The 22,114-nt window shown below is 40.1% G+C and overlaps 1 protein-coding gene and 1 pseudogene across 1 annotated transcript; one reads left to right on the top strand and one right to left on the bottom strand.

The window, feature by feature from the left end:
• Positions 1 to 262: 262 nt before the first annotated feature.
• LOC111394217 lies at positions 263 to 7,630 on the top strand (annotated as a pseudogene).
• Positions 7,631 to 17,996: 10,366 nt separating this feature from the next.
• LOC111394218 lies at positions 17,997 to 19,436 on the bottom strand. The gene is made up of 2 exons (XM_023019980.1): positions 18,927 to 19,436; positions 17,997 to 18,824 (listed from the first exon to the last, which is right to left on the bottom strand). Exons 1-2 carry the CDS (start codon positions 19,434 to 19,436, stop codon positions 17,997 to 17,999), a joined length of 1,338 nt encoding a protein of 445 aa, XP_022875748.1.
• Positions 19,437 to 22,114: the final 2,678 nt, after the last annotated feature.

A 22,114-nucleotide genomic window follows, 5' to 3' on the forward strand; every position in this document is an offset into this window, starting at 1 on the left:
AATTTATATGCAAAATATTTTATTTTGTAAATGTGCGATTATAAATAAATAAGTTAAAAAAAAATATCAAATAATGATTGTCAAATATGGGCTAAAATAATGATTCATATTCATAGGTTATATTTATAAAATATGATTCATAAACTGTAATTATATGCCTTTCTAGACTATTCTTGTAGTTGTTTTACAACAGAAAGAACACAAGTACGAACATTTTCCCGCCAAAATCAACATATTTCCTCAGACTCCCCAAACCCTACCCCATACACCCTCCCCCGACTATCCACAGAGACTTGTAGAGATCGTGTACTATGGCATCCAACTCCTCTCCGGCCAACACTCACGGCGGTAAATTTTCCTTCTCTTTCTCTCATTTATGTGTGTATTAGGAAAGCAAGAACTTATGTAGATTTGAATCTGTATTTTTGTGTATTTTTGCTTGGATTGATTGGATAATTAAAAATTTTGCTTATCAAACAACACATTTGGGTGAATTTTCCACGGAATTGGCTTGTATCAAACATGCCTAAATTCTTTAGGACATGCAAAAGCAATAAGCATGTTAATAGACTCTAAAATCTATGTATTCTTCTCTATTATAATATTGGGCCACTAATTTAGCGTATTACGCACAGTTATCCAATTTTCATCTCGTTTATTTCTAAAAACACATTTAATACCAATATCAATTTGATCACTTAGTCTAGAAAGTAACTCCATATTTGGTCCCCATTATTTTCAAAATACATTTTGATCACACATTTTTCAATTGAATAATATTACATGCAAATCAATTTTTTTTTTTTACGACACATTATCCATTAAAATATTATTTTAAAGTGTATTTTGGGAAAAGAGGGGGCTCAAATAGGCCAAATTAACTTTTATAAATTTCATGTTGGAGTTTAAGAAAAAAATACAATAAATTTTATAAAATTCACAAAAAGAAGATAGTCTTTTATAGAAAAAAGTTTAAGGAAACATCGATAACCAAGCGATGATTATTATTTGGGAAATACAATATTTTAAATAATGATTTTTAGAAGAATGTGCAGTTAAAAAGTAGGAAAAAAAATTTAAATTTATATACAAAATATTTTATTTTATAAATGTGTGATTATAAATGAATATGTTAAAAAAAAATTCAAATAATGATTGTCAAATATGGGCTAAAATAATGCATACGAACGTTTCATAGGTTATATTTATAAAATATGATTCGTAAACTGTAATTATATGCCTTTTTTTTTTTTTTTTACAAGGTGTCCTATTTTAGACTAATTATATGCCTTTCTAGACTATTCTTGTAGTTGTTTTACAACAGAAAGAACACAACTACGAACATTTTCCCGCCAAAATCAACATATTTCCTCAGACTCCCCCGACTATCCACAGAGACTTACAGAGATCGTATACTATGGCATCCAACTCCTCTCCGGCCAACTCTCACGGCGGTAAGTTTTCCTTCTCTTTCTCTCATTATGTGTGTATTAGGAAAGCAAGAACTTATGTAGATTTGAATCTGTATTTTTGTGTATTTTTGCTTGGATTGATTGGATAATTTTTTAATAGCGGCACCATTGTCGCCTGATAGTTTGGCTTCAAGTCCTATCGGCAATACATTTTCCTCTCCCAGTGATTCCAGGCGCCAGAAACGTGGCCGGCGGTCTACATACGCTACCCCGCCGCCACCGCCATCGGATTCCCGGTTCACCACTCCTGATGCTACTCCGACACCGTCTAGCACAAATCCCGGCCGGGGTAGAGGTCGAGGCAGAAGATCCTCCACCACTCCTACGGCTGCTGCCACACCTTCGTCAACGGACGATGCCCCGCCTTCCTCTGATGCTGGCGATGGAGATGATATAGATGAGGCCCCGCCAATGTATGTTTGGGGCACCAATATTAGTGTTCAAGATGTGAATGCAGCTATTTTGAGGTTTTTGAGGCATTTCCGTGAAAATCCACACCATATTGAAGGGAAATACATGCAGGCTATTAACCATGTGATTGAAATCGAGGGCGAGTCGCTTGATGTTGATGCGCAGGATGTTTACGATTATGATAGTGATCTTTATACCAAAATAGTTAAGTACCCACTCGAGGTTTTAGCCATTTTTGATATTGTCATGATGGATATGGTCAGTAGAATCAATCCACTATTCGAGAAGCATATACAAGCTAGGATTTTCAACCTCAGGAGCTCAATTTCAATGAGAAATCTCAACCCATCTGGTTAGTTTGTGGTTTTTTGTACCTTTTTTGGTATCAATTTTCAGTCTTATACTGTCTTCTGCTCTTACCAGATATCGAAAAGATGGTGTCCATAAAAGGGATGATTATCCGGTGTAGTTCGATTATTCCTGAGCAGGGGCGGACCCAGACAACTTGGCTTAGGGGGGCAAAAATAAAATTTATTGAGTATCTTCTAATAAAAAAAAACTAAAGGAAAAAAAAAAAAAAAAAAGCTAAGCAATATTTTTTTTCCCCCAAAATCTAGGGGGTCAATTGCCCCTATAAAACCCCCCCTAGTTCCGCCCCTAATATCAGTGTTCAAGATGTGAATGCAGCTATTTTGAGGTTTTTGAGGCATTTCCGTGAAAATCCACACCAGAGTGAAGGGAAATACATGCAGGCTATTAACCATGTGATTGAAATCGAGGGCGAGTCGCTTGATGTTGATGCGCAGGATGTTTACGATTATGATAGTGATCTTTATACCAAAATGGTTAAGTACCCACTCGAGGTTTTAGCCATTTTTGATATTGTCATGATGGATATGGTCAATAGAATCAATCCACTATTCGAGAAGCATATACAAGCTAGGATTTTCAACCTCAGGAGCTCAATTTCAATGAGAAATCTCAATCCATCTGGTTAGTTTGAGGTTTTTTGTATCTTTTTTGGTGTCAATTTTCAGTCTTATACTGTCTTCTGCTCTTACCAGATATCGAAAAGATGGTGTCCATAAAAGGGATGATTATCCGGTGTAGTTCGATTATTCCTGAGATCAGGGAAGCCGTATTTAGATGTCTCGTGTGTGGTTTCTACTCTGACCCAATTGTTGTTGACAGAGGTAATTGAGAAGGGCTTCTCCCTTTACTGTTTTGCGCCTGCTAGTACCCATGCCATACTCTGTGTGTGTGTGTTTTTTTTTTTTTTTTTTTTTTTGGGGATTGTTGGGGTTTTGGGGGGGGGGGGGGGGGGGACTAGCAATTATCATGGCCAATAAATAAAATACATCAGTTACAAAGGTCATCAATAAATTATACAGTTTAAGAATTGATTACAACCATTGTAATACGAGAACATTGAAGTTTCCTATTCTCTACTAAAGCCAAAACATAAAATATAAAATAAAGGCATAATTATTACTAACGAAATACCAGGGTAAACCAGCCTGTTACCGATAATATCAATCTGTAATGATTTAATTTTGCCAAGTCGGTTCAGGAGTGTGTATATATGGAAATCCAAACATGCAGTTAGCTAGTAGTTTAAAGAAACCCACGCAGATTCTGCAAAATATGCTGCTGATACAAAAAGGCTGAGAACTTCATATGCATATATGAAGTCTTTAGAAAAATTAATGCAATTGAATTTGAAGCTTTAAACCATTTCATTGTGTTCAATTTTTTAACATTGAAATCTGTTGAAATTTCTGTGCAAGTGGTGGCATTGTCCTTTAGTTGCTGCTTCTTCCTCGGAAACTACTTAGTTTTTGACAACTTAAAATATTCCATTAGCTGATTCTGTTCAAAAATTAGGTTTGCTGATAAACAAATTGTTAGACTTCAAGAAACCCCAAATGAGATCCCTGAAGGAGGGACACCTCATACAGTAAGTTTGTTGATGCATGATAAGCTAGTGGATGCTGGCAAGCCAGGTGATAGAGTTGAGGTGAGATCATACATATTTACATTGTATTTTCTTAAAGTATATCAACTGCAGCTTTTCTTTTGTTGTATTTTGATCGAAGGTGCTAGTTTTACTCTTAGGCTACTGGAATTTACCGGGCTATGAGTGTCAGAATTGGGCAAACACAGAGGACTGTGAAGTCAATATTCAAGGCGAGCACCTATAACTCCTTGGATTCCTTTTAGGTTCTCTAGTGAGGTCTCGGAGTTGTGATCTTGTGGACTTGTAACTCCTATATGAAAATAATGCGTGGTAATTAGAAATGTGTTTCGAAATAAATAACTATTTCTTTTGTTTTCAGACTTACATTGACTGTCTTCATTTAAAGAAGACTGACAAGTCAAGATTGCATGTGGAAGACCCTATGGAAACTGACGATGGAGCAAGTAGAAATGATAACGATTCTTCTGTTGACTATGAAGACAAGGTAGTGTATTGTATTTCTTCGTCAATTCAAAATAAAATTTGTATTTAATTTGACTTTCTATGAGATTCCTGTTTAATATTGCAGGTAGAGCTATTAAAAGAGCTATCTAAACAGCCTGATATATATACAAGATTGACTAGATCTTTGGCACCAAACATATGGGAGTTGGATGATGTAAAAAAAGGCCTATTATGCCAGGTGCCAAATTGTACTTGTTGTTAAAATCCTGTTTGATTCATCTACATTTAAGCTTAATATGTCAAGCTTGTTTGATTTGCATGTTCTTAAATCTTGTTGGGGTGAATCCTATGTAGCTTTTTGGTGGAAATGCATTGAAGTTGCCTTCTGGGGCTAGCTTCCGAGGAGACATCAACATTCTTCTTGTTGGTGATCCTGGAACGAGCAAATCTCAGCTGCTCCAGTACATACATAAGCTGTCTCCTCGTGGTATCTATACCAGTGGGCGACGAAGCTCTGCTGTTGGATTGACTGCGTATGTTGCCAAAGATCCTGAAACAGGAGAAACTGTACGGGTTTAAAAATATGAGGCTCAATTTTGTTTGATTTTAGAAGTATCTAGGCTCATTTGTTATTCAATAGCATTGCAAACTTGGGAAATATCTATCTTACTGAAAATGACTTTGTAGGTTCTCGAGAGTGGAGCCTTGGCTCTGAGTGACAGAGGGATCTGCTGTATTGATGAATTTGACAAAATGTCTGAAAATGCAAGGAGCATGTTACATGAGGTGAAATTCTAAACAACTATCTTTCTCCTTTTCTCATTAACCAACTTACCTTGTTGTATTTTAAAATATTGTGGTGGGAACAGTTATGAAGTGCCACAACTTGATATGAAGTATTGATGTGTGCCATCAAGTTTCCACGATTTTTTGATTATTCTGATCTTATTTTAATTTGGTCTTTTCTTCAGGTAATGGAGCAACAAACTGTTTCAATTGCAAAGGCAGGGATCATTGCTTCCCTTAATGCTCGAACTTCAGTTTTGGCTTGTGCAAATCCGATTGGATCACGATACAATCCTCGGCTGTCTGTGATTGACAATATACACCTTCCTCCTACCTTGTTGTCCAGGTAAAAGCTTAATTAGTGGGTGCCAAAGCATAGTACTGTGAGGTTTTAAAGTCTTTTTTGAAAGCAGAGGAGCATGCTATGCCTTTGAATTGGTTTTCCTGGGAACATTGGTGCAACTGTGTAGGCTAGGACGGGATAGAGAACATCACTAATGGTGTCAATTTTGTACATTCTGAATATGAGATGATACAGGGAGTAATATTAGAGATTTTTTTTTTTTTGAAATTTTTTTGTCTTTTTTTTTTTTTTTTTTTAAGTACATACATTGGAATTAACAGCGTTGCTGATATAAAAATCTGTATTTTCCAGGTTTGATTTGATTTATCTGATTCTCGACAAGGCAAATGAGCAGACAGACAGGCGCCTTGCAAAGCACGTTGTGGCATTACACTTCGAAAATCCTGAGGAATGAATTTTTTTTTAATCATTTCTAATACCCTTCTTAAATAAAGAAGTTATTTCACTTGTTCATCTTCCCATTTTGCCTCCTTGCAGAATTCAGATCACGATGTTATAGACCTTTCAATGTTAACTGCTTATGTGAGCTATGCTCGGAAACATATACATCCGAAGTTATCAGATGAAGCCGCTGAAGAGTTGACAAGAGGGTATGTGGAGATGAGAAGAAGAGGAAACTTCCCTGGAAGCAGCAAAAAGGTCACAAATTATGAAATTTAGTTTATTTAATATTATAAACTTACTAAACATGTGTGATTTCTGATGTGTATAGGTATCTACTGTCATAATGAAATTTCTTGAATTAATAAATGTTTTCTCATAAAATTGCTTTTGATTCATTGTGATCATTCTTCGTTCCTATCAGTCATTGGATTTCTTAGGCTCCTATATTGGCATCGATTACAATTTGATAATATTAATAATGCTAGTTCTACTGCTGATGATTGCCTTGGAATCAATGACAGTGTCGACAATAACGATAATGATGATGCTTTTTCTTCTTTATGTTTTCTCATAAGGTTTTGTTGTCTACAGGTGATAACAGCAACACCAAGGCAAATTGAAAGTTTGATTCGCATCAGTGAGGCGTTGGCAAGGATTCGTTTCTCAGAATGGGTCCGTTCAGTTTCACTTATCTTAACAGAATGCATTTCAAAAAAGGGATGATTTACACCGTTTGTTACTTGTCCTTGCAGGTTGAAAAGCCAGACGTTGTGGAGGCTTTTAGGCTCCTCGAAGTTGCACTGCAGCAGTCTGCTACGGACCACTCAACTGGTAAACCTTCAACTACTTCAGCAATTACTCCCATTGAGCTCTTTAAGTTACAGGATTGATGTTTGTATATGGCCGATTATATAATTTATTCCACAGCTTGTAGAATTGACTTCAGTTTTTATTTGCTAATTAATTATCATTCGTATGGTTCAAAAGCAAGGTTCATCTGAACAAAGCTCATTTTCTCATGGTAACTTGTGCTCGTATTGCTGCACATGGCAAATCATTGTTATATATTGTGCAGGAACTATTGATATGGATCTCATTACAACTGGGGTCTCTGCAAGTGAAAGGATGAGAAGGGAGAATTTGGTATCAACTACGCGCAACATAATTATGGAGAAGATGCAACTTGGGGGGGCCCTTGACTCGCATGTTGGATGTATGTAAAATTTAAATTGTTGTGCATTAGCCTTTCAGTCTTTAAAGTAAATAAGAAGTTGATTTGTGCTGAAATATACTTTGCAGTTACTGGAAGAGTTGAAGAAGCAAAGTGCGGGCGCTGAAGTACACCTTGGTGATGTAAGTTCCTCTTCTCTCTGTGCGCACGCTTGTGTACTTGTATGTGTGATAGAATTTGCTAATTGAATTTTTTTTGGGTTGAATTAGCTGCGAAATGCCCTTTCCACTCTTGCAAGTGAAGGATTTGTTGCTATTCATGGGGATAGTGTAAAGAGAATATGAGAGAAAAAGGAAGAGGCAAATTCTTAATGAAATATTTGAAGTTGGTTCATGGTACTATAAAATGTGAAAAAGTTGCTGATCCTAAACAGATTCGGCCCCCCAATGAGAATTAGTGAAACCTACAGTTAATTAGTGGGTGAGTTTAATGGAATTGAATGTTTTGGGGTCGACAAGAAATTTTGTATGATTGTGTAGTTGTAATAGGTGAAAATGCTCGTGTAAAGTGGAAGGTGATGAATTTCAATTTAATTATATATGTATGCAAAGCTGATTGTAGATATGCATGTTTTGCTAGTTATCTCCTATCAAATTGACTGAATGCCTCTCATCATAGTGAAAATTCCATTAAATAGAAAAAATCATGCAGTTATACATGGAAACTCCATATATGGGAAATTAGCTGTACACAACTATATATTTACACCTATACAAAGAAAATCAGTGTGTGCAATTTATGAAACTAGATAGTTAAGATGTCCATTAAATTTGTCAATGATTGATATTCATAGTAATTTGATAAGTATATAATAAGTTGATTAATTTGATTGTAATTTATTTGGCTTGTCATTTATAGTAATTTGCCAGGTACAGAATCTGTCAATTAAATTAGTCAATTATAAGAATGACGTTGTCAAATGACATTTTATTTTTCAAAAAGTTTTAGTTATCCATGTAATTATCATTTTGTATGTATTTAATGCTCATTTGGTGTTAGGATTTGATGTTTAGTTTGTGGAAGAATATACCCATGAATTTACTAATTATACAATGAATAATACAATTGTTAACCAAAAATAAAATAAAATTATTTCGTAATATTTTGTTGAAGATCAAGTGATATTTCTCTCAAAAAACATAAGTTTATTATATCTTTACAATTGAAATATAAAGAAGTAAATCATGGTGGATTCATCCTTCATTTTGAGATTAGTATTTACAATTTGTTGAATATTTTTATCTTATACTTGTTATTTTGGAATCTTACATACAACGTGCACATATTACTTTGCAAATTATTCTTCATTCATTCATTTCAATTAATTTTGTAAACTATTTTGATCAAACATAACAATGTCCTCTATAAAATTTTGGAATACTCCCTATCTAATATAGCATTGTGTTAATTCTTTGTCAGAAGTTGGTCATTTGATAGTTGAGCATTGATGAATGTACTTAATGCTTCATGAAAAATATTTTTCCATCATACACCTTAAATGTGATTCCCTTAGATGCTAACTATCAAGACAGATAGTTCAAATATCAATTTCGACATTCCTTAATTATTAGGATAGACATTGTAACTTGTGGAAATTACACCTCATCCTATATTTGAATGTTAATATTCTAAGATAAGGTAGGAGGTTTCACTTTTCAAAAATTAGATATTTTACTTTAATTAATATTTTTTTATAAAAAAAAAATTTTTACTAAATACATAATACACGCACAAACCTTAATTCTCTATTTACATTTCTACATTCTCTTTCCCTACACCACCCATCAGCTTCCTCTATTCTTTCTCTCTACACCACCCATTGGCTTTCTCTACACAGAATTGCTACACGACGCAGCAACCACTGTCCAAATCTTTCACATGATCGTTGCACGGCACAGCAGTGGTGCGAAATAATTGCATAGCGATGATGCCAAAGCAGTGATGCAATGACGATGTCGTGAAAATGGTGGCTGTGTGGCTTAGCAACCACCATCCAAAACGAGCAACCCAATCGCTACATGGCGTAGCAGTGGTGATGGCATCACCAGCAGATCGCCGTTGTTAGAAATAACGGCATAGTGACGATGCCGGAGCAGTGGTGCAGCGACGAAGCGATGAAAATGGAGGAAAATAGTTGTTTATTACTTGTTGTTTCATAGATGAGATCGTGGTGGTTGTTGTTGGCTTCCGTACTTGTGGTTTTTGAGGCCGTGGCGGTTTGTTACTAATAGGTCTTTGAAGTAGTGGTTGAGGGGTGCTAGCGGTTTTGATTTGATTAGTTGTTTGTGTTTTGGTGGTAGATCCGGTGACTGCGGTGTGGCGATGAGTTGCAATGCGGTGGTGGTATAGGTGGTTAATGCGGTGAGGCATCGGTGTTGGTGGTTGGAGTGGTGGTGATAGTAGCTTTCGTATTTCTACGGTGGTGGGACAGTCGGCGATGGTGGTCGTGGCAATGGTTGCGATGGCGATGGTGAGATGTTGGTGGCGATAGGTCTGTTGGGGTGGTAGTGGATTTGACGTGATGACGTTGTGGTATTTTTCTACGATGTGTTGATTTGTTTAAGGTGTTGGTGTTAGTGTTGCTGTCTGGAAGTGGTGATAGTAGTTCTGGCGACAACGATAGTGAAGGTGTTGATTTTATGTTAGTCTTGTTGAAAGCGATAATCCAACGATCCAAACAATGAGGGATACCGATTTCCTAGATCTTTTGTTTGTTGATGAAAGATTTAACCTTAGTTTTGTTGTACACTTACATTAGTTGTTGGTCATTTGTAGTTATAATAAATTAATGTGTATGAATCACCCAGCTCATTGGGAATTTTATTGATTAGATTTCTATATCATGCAGTCTTTTTCTTTTATCATCAAAAGTCGAGGCTGATCATTGTTGCTAACAGGGTAATTGATTTAATGCGAAATATTTAACCCTTGTGCACTTGGCTCGATCGCTATTATAATACACAACTAATAATGCCAGCTAAATCAAGGAATTTAGCTTATTTCTCAAAAGTTCAGAGAAAAACTTTCTTTGGTAGGCACTACAGTTAGAACCTTAGTAGTACACGAAAATAGAATCTTAACAGTTACACAATCAAGCTACAAAATTGGCTAAGTATGCTCAAACTAAAAATGAACTATACATATATGAAAATGGATATGAACTGCTTTCCAAAACAAGTAACAGAAGTAGTTACTTGAACGTCAAAACCTGCACAATTCCACAAATTTCGACAGTTCAAAAAAGAACGACAATGTTTTTGCACTCAAAAGCTTCTAATTATTTCATATTTTTCCTTTGTTCTTACCACTCCTGGTGTGAAGAGTTCGATTTGGGACAGGCAATATTCAGATGCTTCGATCATCCGTTTCTTTGTCACCACCAGTTCTTCATTTTCATCTGGATCGATGGCACCTGAGGGCGCCTCCCGGGCAGCTCCATCACTAGAAAATGGCGTGACATGCCCTTTGGACAGCCCTCCAACAGCATCATAGTTTGTCCCTCTATGCCAAAATGAGATTATTTAAGTGTTTTCAACCATTAATATAGCAAGTCAACTGATTATTGTAGAACTTTTATTGTTTGGGAACGTACCTTTATCTTCCACCATGGCGCTAAACGTCAAAACATTCAAGTTTTTCGGGTCGTCATCTAACGGGTCTGTACCTCCTCCATTTACATAAATAAAAGAGTAAGTAAACATTTTGGATTGTTCACGATGGGAAATATCATATGTTTTGCATCTTTCACATGTAAATGGTGCGCCTCAACAAGCTCTGATCAAAGCTTGAAATGACTTCGTTAAAGAGACATTGAGAAAGAAATATGGAGACACATATTTGCTGCCTAAATGAGTATCACGGCATAGCATGCTGTAACAAGTCTAAAGAATTACTGTGGGCTCGTTTAAACATGTTTGACTACGCTTAAAAAGTTTACTTCTCAGTAAGTTAATCATAAGTTATCCGAAGATATATGCAAACAATAAGTAATTGAAAAGTTATTTTAGTTTTTTCTTAAGCTTAACCAAACATGCTTTCTCCATGACAAAGAAAGTCACTATTACATAATGTCTAGGCCACTCCCAATTTTGTTGGTTCGAATTTGAAGTAAAGGTTTCTTAAAACTGACATGGATATCTACGGTTTTTAATTCAAGACTTTGTATTTTTGGCTTAATTCTTGTGTTGTGATTTCATAAATATGCATAATTACATAATGTTAATATGACAGTAAGTTTCTTTTCGTATGTTGGAAAACTCACGGTAGATAAAATACTATTTATGGAACACACGTGCCATAAATATTAAGAATAGTGTTTATGGCTTGTGCGATAATAGTAAACATCAATGCATGTTTGTCATATGAATTCAAACTAAGAATAAGATCATCTCATGGTAATCACATGTTTATTATATTTTGGAAAATAATAGTAAATAAAAGTGAAATTATCGATCTTCACAATTGCATGGATTGAGTTAATTATTATTGGTTGAGAATTAGAACTAAGAGTTGATCAATGGAGTAAGAAATCCAATACTTTCACCCACATTTGATTTTTAAACCAATTTTTAGTTATAAAATGTAGTTAAATAATAAAAATTGACTTTTGTTATAATCATGAATTTAAATATATTAAATACACTAGAATTGAGCCTTGTTCCCCGTGGGATGATAATTCTCTCATCACGATTATTATTTGTGCAAAGAAGACGTACGCTTGCTGGACTTCGTCTGAACACTTAATGTTGACGTGACCAAGACATGTCTTGTGGCAGAAGGGTGGAGTCTCATTTTTGCAACAAAATGGGTAAATGTGTCTTCACTACATTATATGATACTCTTGTAAGGAAGGGGGAGAGTGGGGATCTTGCTCTATGGGGATATCAAAAAACTGTGATCCAATATTTCATCTGCTATTTTAGAAGTATAGAGATGATCACTAAAATGGTGGAGTGTAATCTTGTAGATTTAGGATGCAATGCATCAGGTTGATTTCCTACATCATGTAGTGTCAGAGCTAGCACTTGGCGAGGGGGCGAGACCGCCCGTGTTGGGCTCCTCCGGAACATTCAGAGTTAGGTGCTAGTTGCAGGATGAGGTGCGATGGAAGTTGGAACTGTGGAAGAAAGGTGAGGAAGAATTGAAGAAGATGACTGCTGGTTTGGGCCTATATATATATATATATATATATATATATTAGTTTTGCCATTGTTTGAGTTGGCCTTTAAAAAAAGAAAAGAAAAAATAGGTCCAACTGCCCCAAATCCAATCCATGGACCATGGATATATATGCAGCAAGTCTACTGTCCAGCAGTCCACCAAATGACCAAATGAAGTGAAGCAATGCAAATGAGGAGAAGCAGTACACGACCAGTCATTCTCCTGTCCCTCCTAGCTATATTTGCGAAGCTGGTTGACGAGCAAAACGATTCGTCGGTGATAGACTTGGACGAACCTCCTGTGTCTGTGAGTTTGTGAATTGAGGTGAGCACCTTTTTCCTTCAGATTCTGTCGACTATCATTTTCTCTCTCTCTCTCTCTTTTCTTTTTTTAGTTATTGTTCTGTGTTCTGTGACAAAGAAATCAAAATTGTGAATTTGTGATTTATGATAAATGCTGACCTCACGAATTGAACCTCCACGTGGCCAACCTAGAGCCATACCACGTGTTCCTCCCTGCGCACAACAACACACACTCAGGAGCACACGGTCGGAACCAACGGGGATGGTAATGGCCGTGTACACTCTGACGATCAAGTCAGTGGTCGATGATCGAAACGGTGCCGAAATTGTACATGAGAGTGGGGAGGAGAATATATAATGCTTGGATGTGAAGAGCTAAGTTTAATATGAGTTTCATTACCTTTGCCTCTTGCTAAACCTTGACTATTTATAGACGAGGGGCACTCTTGGATGTGGGACACATGTATGTATCTGATAGGGTGAGACGTTTGCTCGTAGGCGTCAATCAGCTGCTTCTAGAGTAGTTATTAATTTTTCTGAGTTAACATAAAGTTGATGTCACATCAATTAGACTCATGGAGATGTCACATCCATAGAGGATCCAAACATAGATGTGCTTCTAAAACTGGCGACAGAGGTATCTATTAAGGGAGCACCTTGGAGAGCCAGATGCCTCGGTTCCAAGGAGACACTTCGGTTGCTTCAGTGGATTTAGTTTGTGAAGAGTGTGCGTTGCGGTGCGTAAAGTTGGAGTTCCCTCGAGTTTGATGTCGCTTTGGAACCACTTCGTAAGGACACATGGCACACTATAGAGGATCGAAACTGATGTTTCGAAGTGGTTTGGTGAGGGGCGTAACAGTGGTCCTTCTAGGTTCAGGCATGAATAATTATATCGTGGGTGAACTTGTTTACCTGATTATGTTATCTTAGAGGAGATTTGTAGTATCTAGTAAATTGTTAATTTCAAAGCGCGAAGCGACTAGATTTGTAGTATCTGAAGCTCTGTAAAGCTGAGGAAGAAATGTATCTGCCTGGGTTTTGTAAGCTTAAAAACTCTGCATCCGAGGGGAAGACCCATATGGACGTGGTATCAGGTGTGTTGAAACTCTATAAAGCTGAGGAAGAAGCGTATCTGCTACCGGTGTGTTAACCCATAGGGACCGACGCGTTGGGAGATAGCCTAGGCTTCGTAAAACTTAAAAACGCTGCATCCGAGGTAAAGACGCATAGGGGACTTCGCATCAAGTGCATTGAAACTCTGTAAAGTTGAAGAAGAAGAAGCGTGTCTGCAACCGGTGCGTTGACCCACAGAGGATGACGCATTGGGAGATAGCCCAGGCTTTGTAAAGCTTAGAAACGCTGCATCGAGGCATAGACCTATAGGGAACTTTGCATCTGCGTTGAAGCTTTGTAAAGCTGAGAAAAAAGCGTATCTGCAATCGGTGCATTGACCCACAGGGGACGACACTTTGGGAGATAGCCTAGGCTTTGTAAAGTTTAGAAATACTACATCCGAGGCGAATTAGGATAGCTTGACCTGGATGTGATGCCTATTCCTAGAAAAAGGGCTGCTGCGACTACTTTTTGTTGACGTCTATTGTTGTTCGAGGTGATGCATTTTATGTGTGCATGAGGGACACAGGCAGATCTTGGGCATTGATCAAATCTGACGTTTCATTTCAACGGTCCAGATTTATGATGCGACGAACGGCCTAGATCGACATCATTTGAATTCAATGGTGGGGATCGTCTGAGGCCTCCTATAAAAGGGGGCCTGGTTACCATTCAAAGGTTTCTTCACCTTTGCAAAAATCAGAATCTCTTACCCTTTGTCATTGACGATTTTCGGTGATTTCTTTGCTACTTTTGCATTTTTCGACAAACATTTGTCGTTCTCTACATTTCACAGCAAGCCTTCATAGAATTCCTTTGCATTTTTCGGCTGAACGTCAATTTCCAGCAAAGTTTTGTAAGTATTTCCCAAGTTTTCTCTATCTTTAATCATAGGAAATGGCCTCTGAGGGAAGTAGGTGTTTTGGGGGGTACCCAGAGGTTGTTAGGGTAGATGAGCCCGTTTTGGCCACTTCGGTTGAGATTTTTGAGGCGATTATAGGGGGAGAATATCTAGAAATGACCAGATAGTCCTGTAGACACTTCAGAGCATTAGGGGTGTCTGACTATCCTTCAAAATTAAAATCGACCGACCTGGCCAGACTTAGGACTGAGTATAGGATTCCGAATAATGTGGGTCTAATATTACCGAGGCCAGATGAGTGAGTCTGCTACCCCAGATCGGGGTGTGTGGCAATTAGCGAGATCATCCTTAGTGTGGGGCTCAGGCTACCAGTCCATCCCTTCTTTAGGTATGTGTTGAGGTCCTATGGCCTGGTCCCTACTTAGTTAAAACCGAACTCTTAGAACCAAATGGTGGGTTCGTGGATGTTGTGGAAGGAGGCGTCTTACGGGGTGTAGATGCCTTTCTTCGTCTTCCAAACCGTGTAAATACCTAAGGTTGCAGTGGGGGAGGTGGGATAAAACGAAGGGGCAGTATTACTTGACCTCCTGGAGGGCCATACTCCATTCGTTCTCGACTTGTTGAGCTCCATAAAAGACTAGAAGAGTTCGTGGTGCTGGGCTTCAGGAAGGTGGGATACGATGGAGGGAGACCCCCTCATGCCCCTAACCGCACCAACAAAAAACTCAACTCTTAATGAGTATTAAAACTTTGGATTTACATGCATATATATCCCTTTCAGTTCATAATTTAACTTGTCTGTTTCATGCAGGTACACTTCCTTGGTCCGAGTTGTCTATGGAAGACTTCGACACTATCTGCATCGTATATTAGCTTCCTCCGAAGAGGAGATCCTATAACGAGCTGATGAGGAAGAATATCTATTTTGTGGAGCACAAAATGATGGCCTCCCAGGGTGAGTGCATAGGTTATATCATTATAGTCTATGGTCGAAGTGTTCATATTTGACTAATTTTTTATTTTGTTGCAGATGACTTCAATAAGAAGAGGCCTCTCAAGCCTGACCTTAAGACCATCCAGAAGATGATGGCCGAAGCTTAGGCACTGAAGACATCTTCTTCTGCCTATAAGAATCAGATTGAGGATCTGGTCGCAGTGAACAAAAAGCTTCAGCCCGCCATGGCCGAATAGGAAAAGGCCGAGCCCCCCTGTTGAAGAAGGGAAAACAATCCAAGGCCAGGCGACGATCCCAACCAGGGTTATAATCAGAGAAAGGGTTGCTCCTCCGCTTGAGGTTCGTCTGGCTACCACGCAGCACCTTTGGTTCAGTAGCCCGATCAGCAGAAGAGGAAGAGAGCTCGCCTAGAAAAGGAGGTGGATTTCTTGGGCTATAATGAGGAGGAGTTGGTGGGGAACGTGTTGGAGGCTCTTCCTCCTAAAACAGCAGCTGTGGCAGTGGCCCACAATAAATATTGGACAGAAGTTTAGAGGGACCATACTGCTTCGTGCACTGCGTAGGACCTAGTCTCTGTCAACAACTACGTGCCTCGCCCGAGCCCTGAGCACCAATGTTCAACTTGAGGCCTTGGTGAAGGACCTTAGGGCTAAAAATGTTGATCTAGCTAAGCGGTTAGAGGTGAACTTGCTGTATGGGAAAGCAGTGTGGAAGACAGAGGCCAAGATAGCTGAGGTGGAGAGGAAGAGGGCAGAAGTGCAGAGCCGACTGGGAAGGGCTAACTTTGACGTCGAGAGGCTGAGGAAGGAGTTCCATGAGATGGAGAGCCAGGTGGCTGCTTTGATGAGGTGACTTGATCACGCCAGTGAGCACCATCATTTGGCTACGGAGGCTCTGGAGGCCTCGAACAAAGAGAGGGACGAGCTAAGGCAGAGGGTGGAGGCCTAAGTAGAGAAGATCGAGTCATTGAAGGCTGAGGCGATGGTGGTTGGTGAGTCAGCTGTGCAACACTTCATTGACCACTTAGAAGAGCATCCATTATATGATACCTTTGCCAACTATTGGGGCTCCTGGAATGCCCAAGCGATGCTGGAACGGCTGAAGGAGGTCCATTCGACACTAGACATTTCTGTTCTTGAGGTGGAGTTCGATGGACCTACTGGAGGTCGTCTAGACATTGCATCTGTCGCGAAAGCTGCCGAGGATTCCCAGGAGATGGGAAAAGTGGGGGATAAGGCTATAGTGCTAATAGATTAGGGCCCACATTGTAATGGCTTCGGCCTAACTCTTGTGATCTTTTTGATATTAGTAAATTGAAATTTATTTTCCAAGTGTTGAAGTTTCTTTTATCTATGCTGAACTGTTTGTTCTATTATAATTTGATCACTGCTTAAGTCAATATTACTAACCATCAATAAGCGGTTGAGGTGAACAATGACAATCCATAGAATATATCGACGAACTGAATATTCAAATAATTTGAATTCAACAATCATACACTAAGGCAATCCAAGTGCTTAGTCAGATAGGAATAAGTTACAACTTGTGGATTATTAGGTTGGACCGGAACATACATTTATTTATTGGTAGTACTTCCTTAAATGTTCAATATTTCACTGATAAGGCAACACTTTTCCTACCATATCTTCAGTTTCGTAAGTCCCAGGTCGGGACTCTCTGGTGATGCGGTACGAGCCTTCCCAGTTCGGTCCAAACACTCCAGAGCCTGTTGGTTTTGATGATGGGAATCCCTTATGAGTACCAGATCGCCTAAGCGTAGAGTTCGGCTTCTGACCCTTAGTTATAATAGCAGGTCATCTTTCTTTGATACGCAGCTAGTCTGACTTGTGAATCTCTTCTTTCTTCCAAGAGATGGAGTTCACACACTCTTGCTTCGTCATTGTTGATCTCATTGAAGTTTATACGACGATGCGAAGGGACTCCTACTTCTACTGGACTCATGGCCTCGGCTCCATAAGTCATGGAGAAAGGCGTTTCCCTTGTTACGGTTCAGTTTGCTGTGTATGGCCTAGAGGACATGGGAAAGTTCATCGACCCATGCTCCTTTCGAGACGTCAAGCTTCCTTTTCAAAGTGTGCTTGATCGTTTTGTTAACTGCCTCGACTTATCCATTTGCTTGGGGATGATGAGGTATTGAGAAGTTTTTCCTTTTGCTGAGTTCGTCATGCAAGTTTCGCAACTTTTTGTTATCGAGCTGCCTTGCGTTGTCAGCTACTAAGGAGTGGAGAATGCTAAACCTGCAAATGATGTCTTTCCAGACGAACTTTGTGGTGTTCACCTCAGTGATTTTTGCTAGGGGTTCAGCTTCAAACCACATAGAGAAGTAATCAATGGCAACAATGACAAATGTTGTACTTCCTCTTCCTTTTGGGAGGGGGCCAATGAAGTCTATACCCATTTGGCGAAGGGCCATAGGCTGTTGACTATGGAGAGTTCCTGAGAAGGCTGTCGCTGAACATTGGCGAACCACTGACATTTGTCACATTTTTGAACAAATTGACAGGAATCCTTTTTCAGGTCGGCCAGAAATAACCTTGTCGAAATACCTTGTGTGCTAGGGCTACTCTACCGGAGTGGTTACCACAGACTTCCTCATGAATTTCTTTCAGAACGTACAAGGTCTCCTCTCCTCCAATGCACCGGAGTAGGGGTGATGAGAAGCCTCTTTTATATAACACACCATTTTGAAGTATGAAATGGGCAGCTCTTCTTCTCAACTTCTTTGCTTCGTTCTTTGAGGGTGGTAGCGATTGATCTTTAAGATAGGCTATAATGGGTTGCATCCAAGGTGGGTTACCTTCAATCCACATTACTTCTTTGCCTCCGAAGATGGAGGGCTTTGGCAGATTCTCGATTGGAACGATTTTTAGCAACTCAGAATCCTTACTACTGGCAAGTTTGGACAGGGCATCCGCGTGTGTATTTTCGAGGTGTGGGACTTGGACTAGTTCGAACCTCTTGAAGTAGGGGACTAGGTTCAAAACTAGCTTCAGGTAAGGGACTATGCCATTGCTTTTGGTCGTGAATTTTCCATTTACGTGACTCACCACAAGTTGTGAGTTGCTACTGGCTTGTAATCTTTCAACTTTCATTTCTTTGGCCAGCTTAAGGCCTACCAAGAGGGCTTTAGACTCTGCGGCATTATTCGAGGCTTTGAAGCCGAATTTGATTGCACAGTTTAGCATATGGCCCTCTGGGCTCTCTAGAACAACTTTGGCTCTGGAGCCGCTTTTTCCTAACGATCCATCCACAAATAGCTTCCATGTTGGGGGCTCTGCTGGGTCCATTGTTGCCTCCATTTCTAGGGCTTTGGCAAACTTAGCAATAAAATCAGCGAAGGCCTAGCCCTTGATGGCACTTCATGGTTTAAACAGTAGATCGAACTCACTGGGCTCAATTGCCCTTTTTATCAATCAACCCGAAGCGTCTATTTTCTATTGTACTTGTTTTAGTGGAAAGTTGGTGAGTACTTTAATTGAATGAGCCTGAAAATATGGCCTCAACTTTCTTGACGCGGTAACATGGAAGAGAGCAAGCATTTCCATGTCTGGGTAGAGCGTCTCTGCCGGCAGCAAGGCTTTGCTGATGTAGTATACTGGTAGCTGGTGTGCCTCTTCTTCCTTGGCGAGCACCACACTAATTGCCTCGTCCGAAACTGCCAAATAAAGCAGGAGTGTCTCGCGCGATTTAGATTTAGACAGTAGGGGCGCCTCTTCCAAGTGCTTCTTCAGTGCTTGGAAAGCTGCCTCGCATTTTTCGGTCCATTGGAACTTCCTCCCCTGCTTCAAAATCTTGAAGAAGGGTAGGCTCTTATCAGTGACTTTGGAGATGAAGCGACTGAGTGCAGCAATCCTTCCATTAAGGCTTTGCACCTCTTTTGGCTTTTGGAGAGACTTCATCTCAAACAAGGCTTTTTTCTTCTCGAGGTTTGCCTCAGTCCCTCTTTGGTTCATAATGTATCCCAAAAATTGATCCGATGCTACTCCAAAGGTGCACTTCAGTGGGTTCAACTTCATCTTATATTTTCTTAGAGTTTGAAAAGTGGTGTCCAAGTGACTTGCGTGGAGCCTTTTGACCAGCATGTCATCAATATAGACTTCCATAGTTTTGCCAATGAGGTCGGTGAACATCATGTTGACCAACCTTTGGTATATGGCGCTGGCATTTTTTAATCCGACGAGCATCACCTTGTAGCAGTACAATCTTCAGTCTGTGATAAAAGATGTGGCCTCTTCATCAGGTCGGAACATAGGTATTTGGTTATACCCTGAATAAGCATCCATGAAGCTCAGGAGTTCGTGTCCAGCGATGGAGTCCACAATTTCGTCTATCCTTGGGAGGAGAAAGTTGTCCTTTGGGCAAGCCTTGTTCAAGTTGGTGAAGTCAACGCACGCCCTCCACTTCCAGCTAAACTTCTTTACAAGCACCGTGTTGGATACCCACTTCAGATAAATGGCTTTTCTAAAGAAGCCGTTGCGGCTTAGCTTGTCGATCTCTTCCTTCAGCGGCTCATATCTTTCTAGGTTGAGTGCTCCCCTCTTTTGTTGATGCGGTGTGCAAGTGGGGTTGATAATTCAAGTAGTGCAGCTGACCTTGGGTCTATTCCCATCATATCTTCACGCTTCCATGCGAAGACGTCCAAATTCCTTTTTAGGAAGTTCATCAGCTCTTCTTTCGTCTCAGGGGGCAAAGCTTTCCTTACTCACAAGACCTGAGTGGGGTCTTGAGAGTTGGTAGGGAAAGTCTCAAGTTTTTCCATAGCAGTTGCATTCGGGTCAGATTCGATGATCCGAGGGTTTGATTCATCAAGAGGGTGCACTTCTTCAGGGGCCTCGATCATATTGACGACTTTCCCTTGTTTGGGGGTATATCATTGTTCAGGGGCGTCAAGCATCTCTACATCCGTGTTGACTTCATTTATTGCATCGATCATTATCATATTCATAGTGTGGGGCTTAGATTTCCATAGGGAGTTGAGGTAATATGATCTCGAGCCCATCTGGTGGCCTCGGACCATCGCAATCTCATGCTCAGTTGGAAACTTCATACATAAGTGGTGAATGGAGGTCACAGCCTAAAGGTCTTTCAGTGCAGGTCGGCCTAGTACCGCGTGGTAAGCTGATCTGTGATCTACCACTAAAAATTCTATGCAGTGATGAGCTACTAGGGGTGCTGATCCTATCTCAACAGGCAAATTGATTCGTCCTCATGGGATGATGCTATCCCCAGTGAATCCGAATATTGGGTTGGTCATGGGGACCAAGCCATGCTCGATTTGCATCTTGTCAAAGGTTTATCCGAATAGTATGTTTACCGAGCTTCCATTTTCAATCAGCATGCGCTTAAATCCGTTTCGCGTCATAACGGTCCTTACCACCAACGCATCGCAGTGGGGTGATGAACACCCTATGAATCTTCTTGAGAGAAGGTGATTGGAGCCATTTTGTTTGTTCGGGACTGGTCGACAACGTACGTAATCAATGGTGGGTCTTTCGCTTTCCTTGTATAGTTCTTCTGTGCATTTCTGGTATTGCCTCCGACGTGGGGTCCTCCAATGATTGTATCAATTTTCTGGATAGTATCGCCTCCGGTGGCTGGGGCCTAATTTCTTTACCTGGATTCTCCTCGAGATCTATCTATTGTTTCTCTCCTTCGAGGGGATTGATCTTACTGTCGCCTCGACTCTGTTGGGAGAAGTGGACCTGTGGAAGTGTTCATGATGATGATCCCTTCTAGAGGAGCGTGGGTTGCTTCGATTTGAGGACTAGGGCACGTCTTTGCATTCGCTGATGTCATGGCCATAGAGTTGGTGAAAGGTGTCGAACCCTTTCCAAGGGTTGTTTGCCTGCTTCTTCTTCTTGCGCCAGTTGTTTGTTCCTCCGGATGGCCCTATTTTGGCAGGAGCATTTTCATATGCCAGCACTAGCACTACATTCAGAGTGGCTAAAGCTAATGCCTGTCCGGATGTGGGGGCTACTGTGTGACCTGCCTGAGTCCATTGCTGGATGACGAAGTGTGTCGCTGGTCCTTGACCCATCTGCCTCTGAGGCGGAGGAAGTCTCTAAGCTGCATGATTCCGATGGTTGATCATCTCCTCATTGACTATTTCTACCCTCATCATCTCAACCAATTCGTCATAAGTGCCTGAATTATTGCTTCGTACGTCTCTCCAAAACAATGTGTTCATGTTGAGGCCTCTTTTCAGGGTTGAGAGGGCCTCTCAATCCATGACTTGCTCGCAGTATGGGATTTCATCAGTGAATCTAGCGAGATAGCTTTCAGCGTCCCGCCAGGAGCTTGCCTCATATCTTGTAGGCGTTGTACTGGGGCCTCTCCTTCCCTTCGTGAGAGGTATTGTTTCAGAAATGCCTTCTTCAAATCTGGTCAACTTCTGATGCTTAAAGGCGGTAACCTGCTGTACCATACCTCAGTAACTCTGGTAAGGGTTAGATGAAAGGCCCTGCATTTCAGTACTGGCAAGGCTCCTCTGAAGCTCATCTACGTCATGTACTTAGTAAGGTGTTTCTATGGGTCCCCCTTTCCTTAATATTTAGGGATTTTAGGGGCATGAAATTTGCAGGCATTGGGAAGCTTCGGATTTCTCTGAAGAAAGGAAGGTTGTCATCATCAT

This window comes from Olea europaea, chromosome 5, assembly GCF_002742605.1.
Source record: "Olea europaea var. sylvestris chromosome 5, O_europaea_v1, whole genome shotgun sequence".
NCBI lineage: Eukaryota > Viridiplantae > Streptophyta > Magnoliopsida > Lamiales > Oleaceae > Olea > Olea europaea.

Excerpts from the sequence above, each read along its gene's own strand:
- LOC111394218 (XM_023019980.1), bottom strand. The coding sequence starts at position 19,436 with ATGAACCAAAGAGGGACTGAGGCAAACCTCGAGAAGAAAAAAGCCTTG. Across the intron at positions 18,825-18,926 it reads CCAACTTTCCACTAAAACAA|GCCTTCGCTGATTTTATTGC; the intron begins GTACAATAGAAA and ends ATCAAGGGCTAG.